Genomic DNA, 13012 nt, shown 5'->3' on the forward strand with positions numbered 1-13012 from the left:
TTCTTTTTTTTTTTTTTCTTTTTTTTTTTTTTTGGTGGTACTGGAGTTTCTAGAAGCCCTTCTACCTCCAGGCTACACTCCCAGACCTATTTTATATTTTTATTTGGAAACAGGGTCTCTTAAACCAGTGCGCCACCACGTCCAGCTCAAATTTCTTTTTAAAAAATGCGCTTATTTATTTATTTCGTGGGGCTGGGGATGGACCCCGAGCCTAGTGTAGGTGCTCTGCCACAGAACGACATCCCCAGCCTTGAATGTCAATTCTTGACTAATAGAACCTGTCAGGTTATTTTTCAAAAATCACATGACCATGGCTATATCCTTACCACTTCCACAGTTCCAGGTGTTATCAACTTATATTTTTTCTTACCTGTTTTTTCTTTTAAATCAGATTTCTTGAGGCATAAAGTATATATGATAAAAATATTCTTATTTTAAATGTACAGTTTGAGCCAGGGTCAGTGGTGCATACCTATTATTTTAGAGCCTTGGGAGGGTGAAGCAGGAGGATCGCACATGTGAGGTCTGCCTGGGCAACTTAGCAAAACCCTGTCCAAAATAAAAAAGAAAGCCAGGCATGGTAGTACATGCCTCTAACCCCAGTACCTGGGAGGCTGAGATAGAAGGATCATAGGTTTGAGGCCAACCTCAGCAATATGGAGAAATTCCTAGCGATCTAGCAAGAACCTGCTTTATTTCTTTTTTTTTTTGTGTGTGTGTGTGGTACTGGGGGTGGAACCCAGAGGCTTTCTACCTCCGGGCTATACTCCCAGACCTATTTTATATTTTATTTGGAAACAGGGTCTCACTAAGTTGCTGAGAGCCTCACTCAGTAGCTGAGGCTGGCTTTGAACCTGTGCGATCCTCCTGTCTCAGCCTCCCAAGCGCGGGGATGACAAGCGTGCGCCACCACTCCAGGCTTCAAGAACCTGTTTAAAAAAAAAAGTAGCCAGGCGTGGTGGCTCAGGCTTGTAATCCCAGGGAGGCTGAGACGGGAGGATCACGGATCAAGGGCAGCCTCAGCTACTTAGCGAGGCCCTTTGGAGCTCAGTGAGACCCTGTTTCAAAATAAAGAATAAAAAATAGGGCTGGGGGTGTAGCTCAGAGGTAGAATGTCCCTGGGTTCCATCCCCAGTACCACAAACAAAACAAAAACAAAAACAAAAAATAAGATATGAGCCGGGCATGATGGCACACGCTTGTAATCCCAGCATTTGGGAGGCTGAAACAGGAGAATCTCAGGTCGAGGACGGCCTCAGCTACTTAGTGAGCCCCTCTGCAACTCAGTGAGACCCTGTTTTCAAATAAAGAATAGTAAAGAGAGCTGGGGGTGTAGCTTGGGGATAGAATGCCTCTGTGTTCATCCCCAGTACCAAAAGAAGAAAATAAAGATGGCTGAGGTGTGGTTCTGGGGTCGGATGACAAGGTTGGCTCTCCAGTCCCAGCCCTCCATCCTGTGCGCAGGTGAGGCTGGGGCAGCTGCTGAAGCAGCAGGAGAAGATGATTCGCGACATGGAGCTGACCGTGGCCCGCAGAGAGACCATCGTGACGCAGGCCGAGGGGCAGAGCAAGGTCGACAAGAAGACGCTCACCCGGACCGACTTCCACTACAAGCAGGTGGAGCTGCGGAGGAAAATCAGGGACGTCCACAAGGTAGGCAGCAGCAGAAAGACAGGAGGCTCTGTGGTTCCAGAAGGGTGCTCCTGCTCGGCTCCCTGCCCGCGGGGCACGGTCAGCATGTCTCCCCCCCTCTCTGGCTGCTCACCACGCCTCCAACTGCAGGCCCCAGGCGTGCTCGGTTTGGGAAACCCTCCTCGTTTGGTCACAGAGGACCCATAGGAGGTGCTGGAACAGCTGGTGTGGGGCGCAGCCTGCACAGGTAAAGGCCAGCTGGACCGGGCTGTCATGTGCGGGCTTCCAGAGAGAGGAGGCGGAAGCCAGGCGCAGTGGTACATGCGTGTAATCCAGTACTTGGGAGGCTGACACGGGAGGGTCTCAGGTTCAAGGCCAGCTTCAACGACTTACAGAGACCCTCGGCAACTTAGAACCCGTCTCAAAATAAAAAGGATTGGAGGTGTAGATTGTGGGTTCAGTCCCCAGTGCCAGAAGAAAGGGAGAGGGGGAAGGAGAGGAAGGAGAGAGAAGGAGAGGAAGAGGGAGAGGGAGAGGGAGAGGGAGAGGGAGAGGGAGAGGGAGAGGGAGGGAGAGAATATTCAGACGGCACTCTGGCCTTGCTGTCCTTGGCGGTATCTGTGCTGTGAGCCTGCTAAGCCATTAACATAGAACAGACATGTTTGCGCCTTTCCACAACATCAGAATTTATTGACTAATAACAAAATCACAAGCTATACGCACACCACTGCCATCAGGTGCTGCCACCGAGTCCTTGTGGGTCACCTGGAAGTCGTAGACCGGCAATCACAAGTTCTTTTATTCCCATCTAAATTTCCAATATTTAGAACTCAAGCCGCACCTCCCGCTTTATACAATGGTCCGTATACAAATAGAGTGTTATCTGTAGCGTGTATGTTACAGACAGGCCAACAGAGACTCACGGCGGCCGCAGGGGCTCCGGAGGCGTTGCCAGGAGCAAAGGCAGATGGGATGCCCAGAGCCACAGGGGTCAGATAAGAGCCGAAGGAGCAGGTCCGCAGAGCCATACACGCCAGGGTCCAGAGGGAGCCACGCGGCTTCAGGGGCAGCTCAGAGCGCCTGCGCCGGGCGGGGCAGGAGAGACCACTCGGAGCCGAAGCCCCGGGCAGAATCGGGGTCTGCCACTGGCTCGTTCCCTGGGCCAGGCCCACAAGCAGTGGCCAGGCGGCGGATCGGCGCCCTGGTGGCAGTCACGGGCTCCTCCTTCGGCAGGTTCAGGGCGGGGGCTGTTCCTCTCGCTGTCCCCTGTAGCTCTTTCTGGTTTGCGCTGGGACCTCCTGTCCTTCAGCGCGTTCACGGGCGGTCAAGTTTATTAGCACAGCTAGCCCGTGGATCAGTCTGTGTCTAATGGTTGGGCGGTGGAGACGCAGGTGGTTGAGGTGGAGACGCAGGTGGTTGACCTGTACAAATACACTGAGGCGCCTCCCACCTCCGTCCTTGAACTCAAAGAGAAGTAACTCCCGGCAACCTGCGGCTTTACCAAAGGGAGCGGCTGGAGGTGGGGGGCACAGCCCGGGAAGCGCATTATTCACACCATGGGGTAACTCGGAGCTGGGCACGGCCTCCTCTCCCCATCAGCCTCTCCCGATGTCCACTCCTTCTGCAGCTTCCTGGCCTGTGTCCCTCTCCTCGCTGACCTGGATGCCTCCCTGGCTCCCCTCCAGAACCCCCTCATCCTCTGTGCCCCCACAGCCACGCCCACCCCCACAACCCACCCCTCCATTTACACACAAATGGGACCTTTCCCTAAGCCCATCCCCAGGTGTTCCCAGGTCCCCAGCCAGCATCTCCTCTCCATCATGTCCACCGAACCCACCGATCCTCTGTTCCCGAGACACTGTAGCTTCCTTGGGTGGGGAACCCCCTCATTCCTACCCCGTTCCTCGGCCCTCCACCCTGGCTTGGCTGCTGCTCCAGGTCCCCGTGCGAGTCCCAGAGCACTCCACCTTCCCACACATCTTCCCGAAGGGCAAGGATGGTTTGATTTCCGCTCTGCGACTCCTCCCCTAATCGCGTGCCCAGGGTGCCCTGCCCTAGCCTGCCGCTCTCTGTCTGCTGAGAGCCTGCCGCTCAGCAGGGCTGCTTACCTCCTAGGCCACAGAGGACAGCACCAAGACCGTCTCGGAGCTGGAGGACATGCAGAAGCTCCTGAGTGACTCCCTCCTGGAGAAGCAGGAAAAGCTGTCGACCATGCAGGCCGACGTGGACACACTGGAAGCCGACCTCCAGAAGCTCCTGGCCCTCAAGCGAGAGGTGAAAGTCTTGGGAGCTACTAAGATTGGGGCGCCACGGCAGAGGGCGCGCCCTGTGCAGGAGGGGCCTGGGGTCGCCCGGACCCAGGGAAGGCCAGGCTGGTGACCACACCTCTAGCCGCTCATATTTTGGTGGTTCTAAAATTCATTTACTCAGCAAATATTGATTGTATCTAATGCCAGGTTTTTTTCTTTTTACTGTCTGTTTTGTTTTTTGCAGTTCTGGGGATTGAACCCAGAAGCATCCTACCTTGCGTTATACTGCCAGCCTGACTTTTGAAATTCTTTTTGGTACTGGAGATGGAACCCAGGGGCTTTCTACCTCACCCCCAGCCCTAATTTTTATTCCTTATTTGGAAACAGGGTCTCACTGAGTTGCAAAGGGCCTCTTTAAGTATCTGAGGCTGTCTGTAAACCCAGATCCTCCTGCCTCAGCCTCCCAAATGCTAGGATTACAAGCATGCACCACCACACCCGGCTTCATTCCATTTATTTATTTATTTATTTATTTATTTATTTATTTATTTATTTATTTTGCAGTACTAGAGATGGAACCCAGGGGCATTCTACCTCCAAGCTGCACCCCCAGCCCTCTTTTTTATTCCTTATTTTGAAACAGAGTCTCACTGAGTTGCAGGGGACCTCTCTAAGTGGCTGAGGCTGGCTGCAAAGTATGATCCACCTGTCTCAGCCTCCCAAATGCTGGGATTACAAGCATGCGCCACCACGCCCGGCTTCTTTATTCTTTATATTGAAACAGGGTCTCACTGAGTTGCAGAGGGCCTCACTAAGTAGCTGAGGCTGTCTGCGAACCTGAGATCCTCCTGTCTCAGCCTCCCAAATACTAGGATTACAAGTGTGTGCCACCACGGCCAGCTTATATCTAGTGTCTAACATAGGCCAGGAACCATTCTGGGTGCCAGGGCTGCAGAACAGAATACAACAGAACAGATGAAAATCCCTGCCCTCCTGGAGGTCGCATTCTGGGGACCGGAGGGCAAAGGATAAACAAAATAAATAAGGGGAAGGAGAGGGCGTGTTGGACAGCGATAAATCCTTTGAAGAAAGCCCAGCAGAAGCCAGGCATAGTGATGCCAGTACCCGGGAGGCCGAGGCTGGGAGACAGCAGGTCGAGGACATCCTCAGCAAGGAACGAGACTCTCCACCTAGCAAGGTCCCAGTCCCTGGGAGGCTGAGACAGGAGGATGGCAGGTTGGTGGCCAGCCTCAGCTACTTAGTGAGGCCCTGATTAAAAATGAAGAATAAAAAATAGGGCTGGGAGTGGGGCACAGTGGCGCACGCTTGTGATCTTAGCATGTAGGAGGCTGACATGGGAGGACCACAGATTCATGGACAGCCTCAGCTACTTAGGCCCTCTGCAACTTAATGAGACCCTGTTTCAAAGTAATGAATAAAAAGTAGGGTAGAGGGTGTAGCTCAGAGGTAGAATGCCCCTGGGTTTCATCCCCCCAGCACTGCAAAAAGAAGAAAGAAAGAAAGGAAGGAAAGAAAGAACAAAAGAAAGAAAGAAAGAGCCTGCACCAGGCATGATGGCGCACACTTGTAATCCCAGCATTCGGAGGCTGAGACAGGAGGATTGTGGTTTGCAGGCAGCCTCAGCTACTTAGTGAGGCCCTCTGCAACTCAGTGAGACCCGGTTTCAAAATACAGAATAAGCTGGATGTGGTGGCGCACGCTTGTAATCCCCGCACTTGGGAGGCGGAGACAGGAGGATCATGCAGGTTCAAAGCCAGCCTCTCTGGCTTAAGAGACCCTGTTTCCAAATAAAAATATAAAAAATAGGTGTCTGGGAGTGTAGCCCAGAGGTAGAAGGGTTTCCAGGAACCCCAGTACCACACACACACAAAAAAAACCAAAAAACAAAAAACAAAATGAAGAATAAAAAATACGGGTAGGGGTGTAGATTGGAGGTAGACTGACCCTGGGTTCTATCCCCAGTACTTCAAAAATAAATAAAATAGAGCTGGGGGTATAGTTCAGAGGTAGAATGCCCCTGGGTCCAACCCCCAACCACACAATAAATTAATAAATATAGAAGAGGCAGCTCCCCGGGAGGCCTCAGGGGCCCTGGCTGGTGGCACTCCATCCTCCACCCCCCTTTCTTTTTTTTTAATTTATTTTTTGTGGTACTGGGGATGGAACCCAGGGGCATTCTACCTCTGAGCTATACCCCCAGTCCTATTTTTTATTCTTTATTTGGAAACGGTCTCACTGAGTTGCTGAGAGACTCAGAAGTAGCTGAGGCTGGCTTTGAACCTGTGCGATCCTCCTGTCTCAGCCTCCCAAGTACTGGGATTACAAGCGTGCGCCACCACACCCCGGCTCTTCGCCCCCATCTAGGCCTGTTCCCAGGGCGTAGGGTCTGAGTTGGGGGCCGGGCAGGTGTCCTCCCAGAGAGACCCGGCCTGACCAGGGTCCTTCCCACCCAGAACCTGGAGGAGATCGTGGCCCTGCAGACGCGGCAGAAACACCTGCAGGCCGTGTGGGACGGGAGGTACGTGTTCCTGTTCCGCTCCAAGAAATCCCTGCAGCTAGAGAGCAAGCGCCTGGAGGACCGGCTGGCCAGGCTCGCCCACGTAATGGCGCAGGTGCAGGACGAGTACCCCCAGTTCCAGGAGGCCCTGCACAAGGTCAGCCAGAAGATCGCCAGCAGGCTGCCGTCACCGGGGCCCTCCTAGAGGGGCCGCCTCCCAAGGCCTGTCCCCGAGGAAGGCAGCCAAGATCTGCCTAGCTCCCCGCGTTCCTAAAATCCGTGTGCACCCCCAGAAAGACACCACATAAGAGAAACAGGTCAGCCCTGCAGCCATTTGTTGAGCCCCTCAGCGCTTAGACCGCCTGAAACCCCACATTTCCCGGTGCGCTTTGGCCAGCCTGCCCGTCGGCCTCCCTCTGCAGAGGACGAGGAGGAGGTCAATGAACACAAACCCTACTCCCCTGCTGGACTTACTAGTCCATGTGAAACGCAGCCTCTGGCCGCTGACTGTCTGCAGCTCTCGCCTGGACGCTGTCTGGGGCAGGCAGCAAGTGAAGGGCAGGAAGGCGGCCGTAGGCCTGGCCGGCCTAGCCGGCCTGGCCTTAGGGCTGTTTCATGCTCAGAGCCTTGCTAGGCCACATCTGAAAACCCAAGGCCCCTTCTCCCCACGCCTGTCCAGCTCTGCCCTCTGCTAAATTCAGATTCACAACCCGTGAGTCTCAGGACCTCCAAGGGACGCGAACGCCCAGGCTGTGTTCAAAGAGCTCCGTAATAACTTGCTAAGTGTGTCCCCACCTGGCTTGGCCAGCCGCTCCCCGCTCTGCGCCCTGGGATTCTGAGCACCGCTGACCTCCTGGCTTCTCTTCAGCTGAGAGTGTTCTATGGAGTCACCTCACTTTCAACTTTGCAGCTAAAAAATAAATTTTTTTTCTGAATATGGGAGTAAAACATTTATTCGAAAATGTTGCAGAAACACCACTGACAGCGCTGGGCAGCTCGCCTTACACTTTATTTGGCAAGTTATCCTTGGGCCCTGTGTTCAGCTTTTTTGTGTCCCCTGCCTGAAAGTTTGCACAATTGTGTGTGTGTGTGTGTGTGTGTGTGTGTGTGTGTGTGTGTGGTACTGGGGGTGGAACCCAGGGGCTTTCTACCTCTGGGCTACACTCCCAGACCTATTTTATCCTTTATTTGGAAACAGGGTCTCACTAAGTAGCTGAGGCTGGCTTCGAACCTGCGTGATCCTCCCGTCTCAGCCTCCCAAGCGCTGGGATTACAAGCACTCGCCATGATGCCCGGCTAAATTTGCACAATTTAACATAGCCTGTTATCACTTTAGAAATCATTTCATGTTTTCAGATGGCTGGCTTTATGAGTTATCACACGTTTTGACTGTTGTATGTGTGTATGTATGCGAGGGGGGGTACTGGGGTTTGAACCCAGGGACATGCTACCTCTAAGCTACACTCCCAGTCCCTTTAATTTTAATTTTATTTTTGGGGGGAGGTCTGGGGATGGAACCCAGGGGCATTTGACTTCCGAGCTACACCCCCCCCCGCCCTATTTTTTTTATTCTTTATTTTGAAACAGGGCCTCACTGAGTTGCAAAGGGCCTCACTAAGTAGCTGAGGCTGTCTGCGAACCCCGATCCTCCGGTCTCAGCCTCCCGAATGCCGGGATGACCAGCATGCCCGGCTTATTAATTTATTTTGAAACAGGGTCTTGGCGGGTTGTTCAGAGTCTGGACAAACTGGGTCTCAAACCCCAAACCTTCCTGTCTCAGCCTCGGGAGGGCTGAGATGTGGGTGAACATCACCACTCCCAGCTGTTCACTGCTGCCCCCGGGCACAAGTGTAAGTTGCAGAGCAGGCCTAAGATGCCGGCTGGTCCCCAGGGTGCGCCCCCGGGGGCGGGGTGTGGCTCTGCCCTGGGGCACCCTGTGGCCCTGCGCCCCAGCCTGGGCCCCGCCCCGCCCACTCGGGCGCCATGACCCGCGCCGCCACCAGGGGGCGCCGCCTCCCCGCGCCTGCGCAGTGGCGGCGTCACGTGACCGCGCGCCCCGCCCCGCCCGCCCCCCGCCGGGTGACAGCGCCCGCTCGGGGGTCTGCGCAGCGCTGGGCGGCGGCGGCAGGTGAGCGGGCCGGGCGCGGGGTTGGCCTGCCGGGCGCGGGGTCGGCCTGCCGGGGGCGGGCCACGTGGGCGCCCGGCCGGCCGCGATTTCCCCACCCGGGGGTCGAGCGGCCCCGCGCGCGGTGGGCGGCCTGCGTGGGCGGGGGGAGACACCAAGCCCCCGAAAAACACGGGCCCCCGAAACGCACCCCGGGCCCAAGCGCCCTGCCTCCCCCGGGGGAAACCGAGGCACGGGGAGGCCCTCCGCCATCCCCGGCGGGCCAGGCATGGTGGCGCACCTGTCATCGCAGCGCCTGGGAGCCCGGGAGGGAAGGATCTCGGATTCGAGGCCAGCCCCAGTAGCTTAATGAGGCCCCAGTTCAAAATGTACAAATAAAACAGGGCTGGGGGTGTGGCTTGGAGACGGAGTGCCCCTGAGTTCAAGGCCCAGTACCACCAAATAAATAAACAATAAATCAATACCGCGGGGCTTGGACGCAGCCTGCCCGGGAAGGGCGGCTGGTCCAGCAGTCCCAGAAGGCAGCGCTCCACCGACTGACGGGGCCAGCTGCGGCCGACCTTTAGTTCTAACCCTTTTCTCTCTGAATTGCCTGCTGAGCGATGACCTGGGAGCTCTCCCGTGCAGGGCCAGGGCCTGCCGGTACCATTGTCCAGGACCCGGTTCCCCGGCGAGCTTGTTGCGCAGACCCTGAGATACCTCTAGACTCCAGCGCAGCATGCATTTATTTATTATTTATTTATTTATTTATTTATTTATTTTGGTGGGGGGGCATTCTACCTCTGAGCTCCACCCCCAGCCCGGTTTTATTTTATTTTATTTTATTTTATTGCAGTACTGGAGATAAAACCCAGGGGCATTCTACCTCCGAGTGACACCCCCAGTTCTATTCTTTTTTTTTTTTTTTTTTTTTTTGCGGGTCTGGGGATGGAACCCAGGGGCATTTGACCTCCAGGCTAAACCCCCCGCCCTATTTTTTATTCTTTAATTTGAAACAGGGTCTCACTGAGTTGCGGAGGGTCTCACTAAATAGCCGAGGCTGTCCTCGAACCACGATCCTCCTGTCCCAGCCTCCCAAATGCTGGGATCACAAGCGTGCGTCACCACGCCCGGCTTTATTCTTTATTCTGAAACAGGGTTTCAGTTGCAAAAGCCCTCACAAAGCAACTGAGGCTATCCACAAAGCACCATCCTCCTGTCTCAGCTTCCCGAATGCTGGGATTACAAGTGTGCGCCACCACGCCGGGCTCCAGTTTTATTTTTTACTTTGAACAAGGTCTCACTAAGTAGCTGAGGCTGACCTCGAACCTACCAGCCTCCTCTCAGCCTCCCAAGTACTAGGATTACAGGCATGTGCCATCACACACACCCTGCTCAGTGCAGCTTCTGACAGATGCAGAGGCCCCAGCCCTGCACAGCTGGGTTGTCCCTGGACCGCGGCCCCTGCCCTAGACTCTGAGTTCCCAGATCCTGGGTGGTGATCACACCGTGTCACTAGAAGGGCCGGGGAGGGGGGCAGGACTGCAGTATAGTGCCAAGTTGGTGTTTGGTCTTGGTGCCTAATTCCTGGCACACAGCTCCTACAAACCTCGGACACTGGGAGGAGACAAGTTTGCCCCTGTGGGGATGGGCGGGGGGGGGGTCCCTGGGTGGTTTCAGAATGGTAGCTCGTCACCTGTAGGAGCCACCCACCTCCTGGGAGGGGTGGAGATAGAGTTGGACACCCAAGGCCAGTGATCCATCCTGTCTACATAATGGGGCCCCACAGAACCCCTACATAGGAGACTCCATGGGCCTCCAGGTCGACCACACTGGTGCTGGAAGGTGGCATGCCTAGAAGCTGTGCCCACCCCGCTCCAACCTTAAACAACACATCTCCGTCAGCCATTCCTGGTTACATCTTTCATTTAAAAAACAAACAAGCCGGGCGTGGTGGCGCTTGGGAGGCTGAGACAGGAGGATAGCACGGGTTCGAAGCCAGCCTCAGCTACTTAGTGAGGCTCTCAGCAACTTAGTGAGACCCTGTTTCCAAGTAAAGTATAAAATAGGTCTGGGAATATAGCCCAGAGGTAGAAAAGCCCCTGGGTTCCACCCCCAATACCAAAATAAATAAATAAATAAAAATAAAAAAACAACACAAGCTTGTAATCCCAGCATTCAGGAGGCTGAGACAGGAGGATCTCGGTTCGAGGACAGCCTCGAACAGATGCTGCTTCATAATAAAAAATAAAAAATAGGGCTGGGGTGTAGCTTCGGGGTAGAAAGCCCCTGGCCCAATCCCCAGTACCCCCAACACACATACACACCAGGAAACATAAGTGAAGTACTTTCTTGATTTCTGTGAGCTATCTGGTGGCTTACTGAACCTAAGGAGGGGGTCAGAACCCTGTATTTCTTTTTCTTTTTTTTCTTTTTTGGTGCTACTGGGGTTCCTGGAAGCCCTTCTACCTCCGGGCTATAATCCCAGACCCATTTTTACATCTTTTTTTATTTGGAAACAGGGTCTCTTAAGCCAGCGCGGCTGGCTTCGAACCTGCGCCATTCTCCTGTCTCCGCCTCCCAAGTGCGGGGATTACAAGCGTGCGCCACCACGCCCAGCAGAACCCTGTATTTCTAGCCAGTCAATGAGACGTACTAGAGGTACCCAGGGTTCGCAGCTGGTGTATGACGTGGGGAGACTCGTGCAGCCAAACCCCTGGCTGTGCGGTGTGGTGCGAGCTGCATCTGGGTAGGCCGCGTCAGGACTGAATTGGCTGTAGGACTGGTGTCTGCAGGGCTGGAGAAGCTGGTCCTGGGAGGAAACCCCGGCACATTTTGGTGTCCTAAGTGTGGTGGGTAAAAACTTCACCCCTGAGCTAGGCGTGGTGACGCACGCTTGTAATCCCACCATTTGGGAGGCTGAGACACGAGAATCTCTGTTCACGGACAGCCTCAGCTATTTAATGAGGCCCTTTGCAACTCAGTGAGACCCTGTTTCAAAATAAAGAATAAAAAATAGGGCCAGGAATATAGCCCGGAGGTAGAATGTCCCTGGGTTCCATCCCTAGTACCTAAAAAAATAATTCTAACCCTGAAAGCCCTGATTCACCGTGGCCCCGTGGCCCCAAAGCATTGCAGCGGGTCAGAATGCTCACAGCCGACCCTTCTGTGATGGGGACAGGCCAGGCTCCCTTGGTGCCCAGGGACCACCTCTGCTGCTGTGCGGCTTTTCCCCAAGACATAGGAGTGGGTGGCCTGAGAGCATCTCATGGCCCTCCTGCTACACAGGGCTGCCCCGGCCAGGACCAGCTTGAAAAGCCATCACTGCTTCCACGGGGGCCTGTTCCTGGGAGACCCCAACCGCTTTGATAGGCAGCTGTGGCTCAAGCCTGGGCCTGCCCCCTTCCTTTGGGGTCAGACTTGCTTGGGCACAGTGGTTCCTCCAGCCTTCTGGTCCACCATACTTTCTTTTCTTTCTCGTCCTCGTCCTCGTCCTTCTTTGGGGGGTGGGGGGGGGAGGTGCTGGGAATGGAAACCAGGGGCATTCTACCTCTGTGCTACACCCCTAGCCTGACTTTTTTTTTTTTTTTTTTTTTTTTTTTTTTTTTTTTTTTTTTTTGCGGGTCTGGGGATGGAACCCAGGGGCATTCGACTTCCGAGCTACACCCCCTGCCCTATTTTTTTATTCTTTATTTTGAAACCAGGTCTCACTGAGTTGCAGAGGGCCTCACTAAGTAACTGAGGCTGTCCCCGAACTGTGATCCTCCAGTCTCAGCCTCCCAAACGCTGGGATTACAAGCATGTGCCACCATGCCCGGCTCCGATATTTTATTCTTTATTTTGAAACAGGGTCTCAAAGGGTTGCAGAGGACCTCTCTAATTAACTGAGGCTGGCTGCAAACCCCCGATCCACCTGTCTCAGCCCTCTAAGTACTGGGATTACAAGCGTGCGCCACCATGCCTGGCTACATTTCTGTTATTTTAGAACACTTCTCAATGGGATATTCCCCCCCCCTTTGGTACTGGGGATCTATCCCAGCACCCAGGGGCATTCTACCTTCAAGCTATACCCCCGGCCCAATTTTTTATTCTTTATTTTAAAACAGGGTCTCACTGAGCTGCAAGGGGCCTCACTAAGTAGTAGCTGAGGCTGTCCTCAAACAGCCAGCCTCCTATCTCAGCCTCTCAAATGCTAGGATTACAAGTGTGCGCCACCACGCCCGGCTTGTCAGTCCGTGCAGTGCTGCAGCGCCCCATCTCTGCAGCGCCCCGCTTGTCCATGTCTCAGGAGCTCTGTGCTCGCCTGCGTCCGTGCTCTCGGACAGGGCTGGTCTCCGTCCCCCTCCTGGGTGCCGCCGGCCAGTCGGTTAATGTCTATACTGAGAATCCACCTGAGCCCCGGGTGCAGCTGAGTGCCAGAGCGCTTGCCTGGCGTGCATAAAGCCCTGGGTTCATCCCAGCATCTCCAGAGAGAGAGAGAACCCACAGAGGCCCTCCTGCGGCCCGGCC

The 13012-nt window shown here is 54.5% G+C and overlaps 1 protein-coding gene across 1 annotated transcript in view; it reads left to right on the forward strand.

Annotated features, from left to right (window-relative positions):
• Positions 1 to 6604, forward strand: part of CCDC40 (coiled-coil domain 40 molecular ruler complex subunit) — a gene marked incomplete at both ends in the record, with an annotated part of 45390 nt that extends 38786 nt beyond the window's left edge. Inside the window, 3 exons of the mRNA XM_080714153.1 lie at positions 1465 to 1653; positions 3748 to 3906; positions 6356 to 6604. Coding sequence (XP_080570279.1) covers positions 1465 to 1653; positions 3748 to 3906; positions 6356 to 6604 — 597 coding nt within the window. The remainder of the gene's footprint in view (positions 1 to 1464; positions 1654 to 3747; positions 3907 to 6355) is intronic.
• Positions 6605 to 13012: the final 6408 nt, after the last annotated feature.

This window comes from Muscardinus avellanarius, assembly GCF_963383645.1.
Source record: "Muscardinus avellanarius genome assembly, chromosome: 16".
NCBI lineage: Eukaryota > Metazoa > Chordata > Mammalia > Rodentia > Gliridae > Muscardinus > Muscardinus avellanarius.